The sequence below is a fragment of the Echinops telfairi genome, unplaced genomic scaffold (genome assembly GCF_000313985.2).
Source record: "Echinops telfairi isolate 266 unplaced genomic scaffold, ASM31398v2 ScPeMD7_7424;HRSCAF=8462, whole genome shotgun sequence".
Lineage (NCBI taxonomy): Eukaryota > Metazoa > Chordata > Mammalia > Afrosoricida > Tenrecidae > Echinops > Echinops telfairi.
In genome coordinates this window covers 40,845,970-40,847,020 of record NW_022111324.1, presented here as the reverse complement: position 1 = coordinate 40,847,020, position 1,051 = coordinate 40,845,970, and the positions used below count along the sequence as shown (strand labels likewise).

General features: G+C 37.1%; 1 protein-coding gene across 1 annotated transcript in view; it reads right to left on the bottom strand.

The window, feature by feature from the left end:
* LOC101651436 (complement factor H-like) overlaps nt 1-1,051 on the bottom strand; it is a 73,155-nt gene that overhangs the window by 5,540 nt on the left and 66,564 nt on the right. The window contains exon 5 of the mRNA XM_045298170.1: nt 868-1,044. Within this exon, the coding sequence (XP_045154105.1) occupies nt 868-1,044 (177 nt within the window). The remainder of the gene's footprint in view (nt 1-867; nt 1,045-1,051) is intronic.

The following is a 1,051-nucleotide window of genomic DNA, read 5'->3' as shown; positions in this document are numbered from 1 at the left end:
AGCAAAAGTCCAGGTGGCTCAGTGGCTTGGTGCTGAGAACTTAATGAAATGTCACCAATTCTAACCGTCCGCGGCTCTGACACAGAATGACGAGGCAATCTGTCTCCATACGGGTCTCAGCCTCAGAAAGCATGAAGAAGAGCTCCTCTCTGCCTGGCAGGGTCGCCGTGCGTCAGCAACATGTGGTTGTGCTCGGCATTGCCATTGAGCTGAATGCAACTCATTGCGACCGAAGGAGGAGGTTCTGTTGTTGTTGTTGTTCGCCTTTTTTTACGGAACTAGTTGGATGTTGATATACTTAAGGCTTTAAATTAAGTTATTATGTGCAATAAGCTGGAGAGTTAGAGATGTGTACATATTAGCAAATATAGTTATATAAACTAAAGTCACATGCATACTCCATGGAAACTCTTTTTTAAAAATTGTTTTAAAAAACACTATCATTTGCAACCATTTTCAGATAACATGTTTTATCTCTGATTAAGCTATATATGTGATTGGGTGAACTTTAAGCTATCTGAGTGTTATTTATGCAAGCAAAATGAAAATGTAATTAATGACCTTCAGTACAATACTTTCAACATTAATGGTAGTAGAGTAGTAGAGGTAAAGAAAAAGAGAAACATAACCTGTCCTCTCAGCTTCTGTAAGTGTATCTCTGAATACACCAACACACATTTCAAGGAACAATTGGAGAGGTATCTATCTGAGCTGTTTCCCACCCAACTCATAGCTTTCCCTTGTATAGTATCTCTGGTTAATGTGTTAGATTAGGGATTATCTACAGGACACAAAATATGAAAAATAGAAAAGAGGTAATAATATCCAAATTTTTAATTATTGTTGTATCAATCATAGGAAAGTCACCTTTACATGTTGGCGGTTCAGGGGACCATCCAAAGTGATAACACTGAATAGAATCTGCTCCAATTATTTTTAATTTTTGTCTACAGGCGAACCTCAGGACATCTCCAATTTTATATTTGTCTTTCTTAGGTGAAGCTTCTAAATATTGTAGTATATTAGGAACACTGCATTCTCTTTCTAAAAA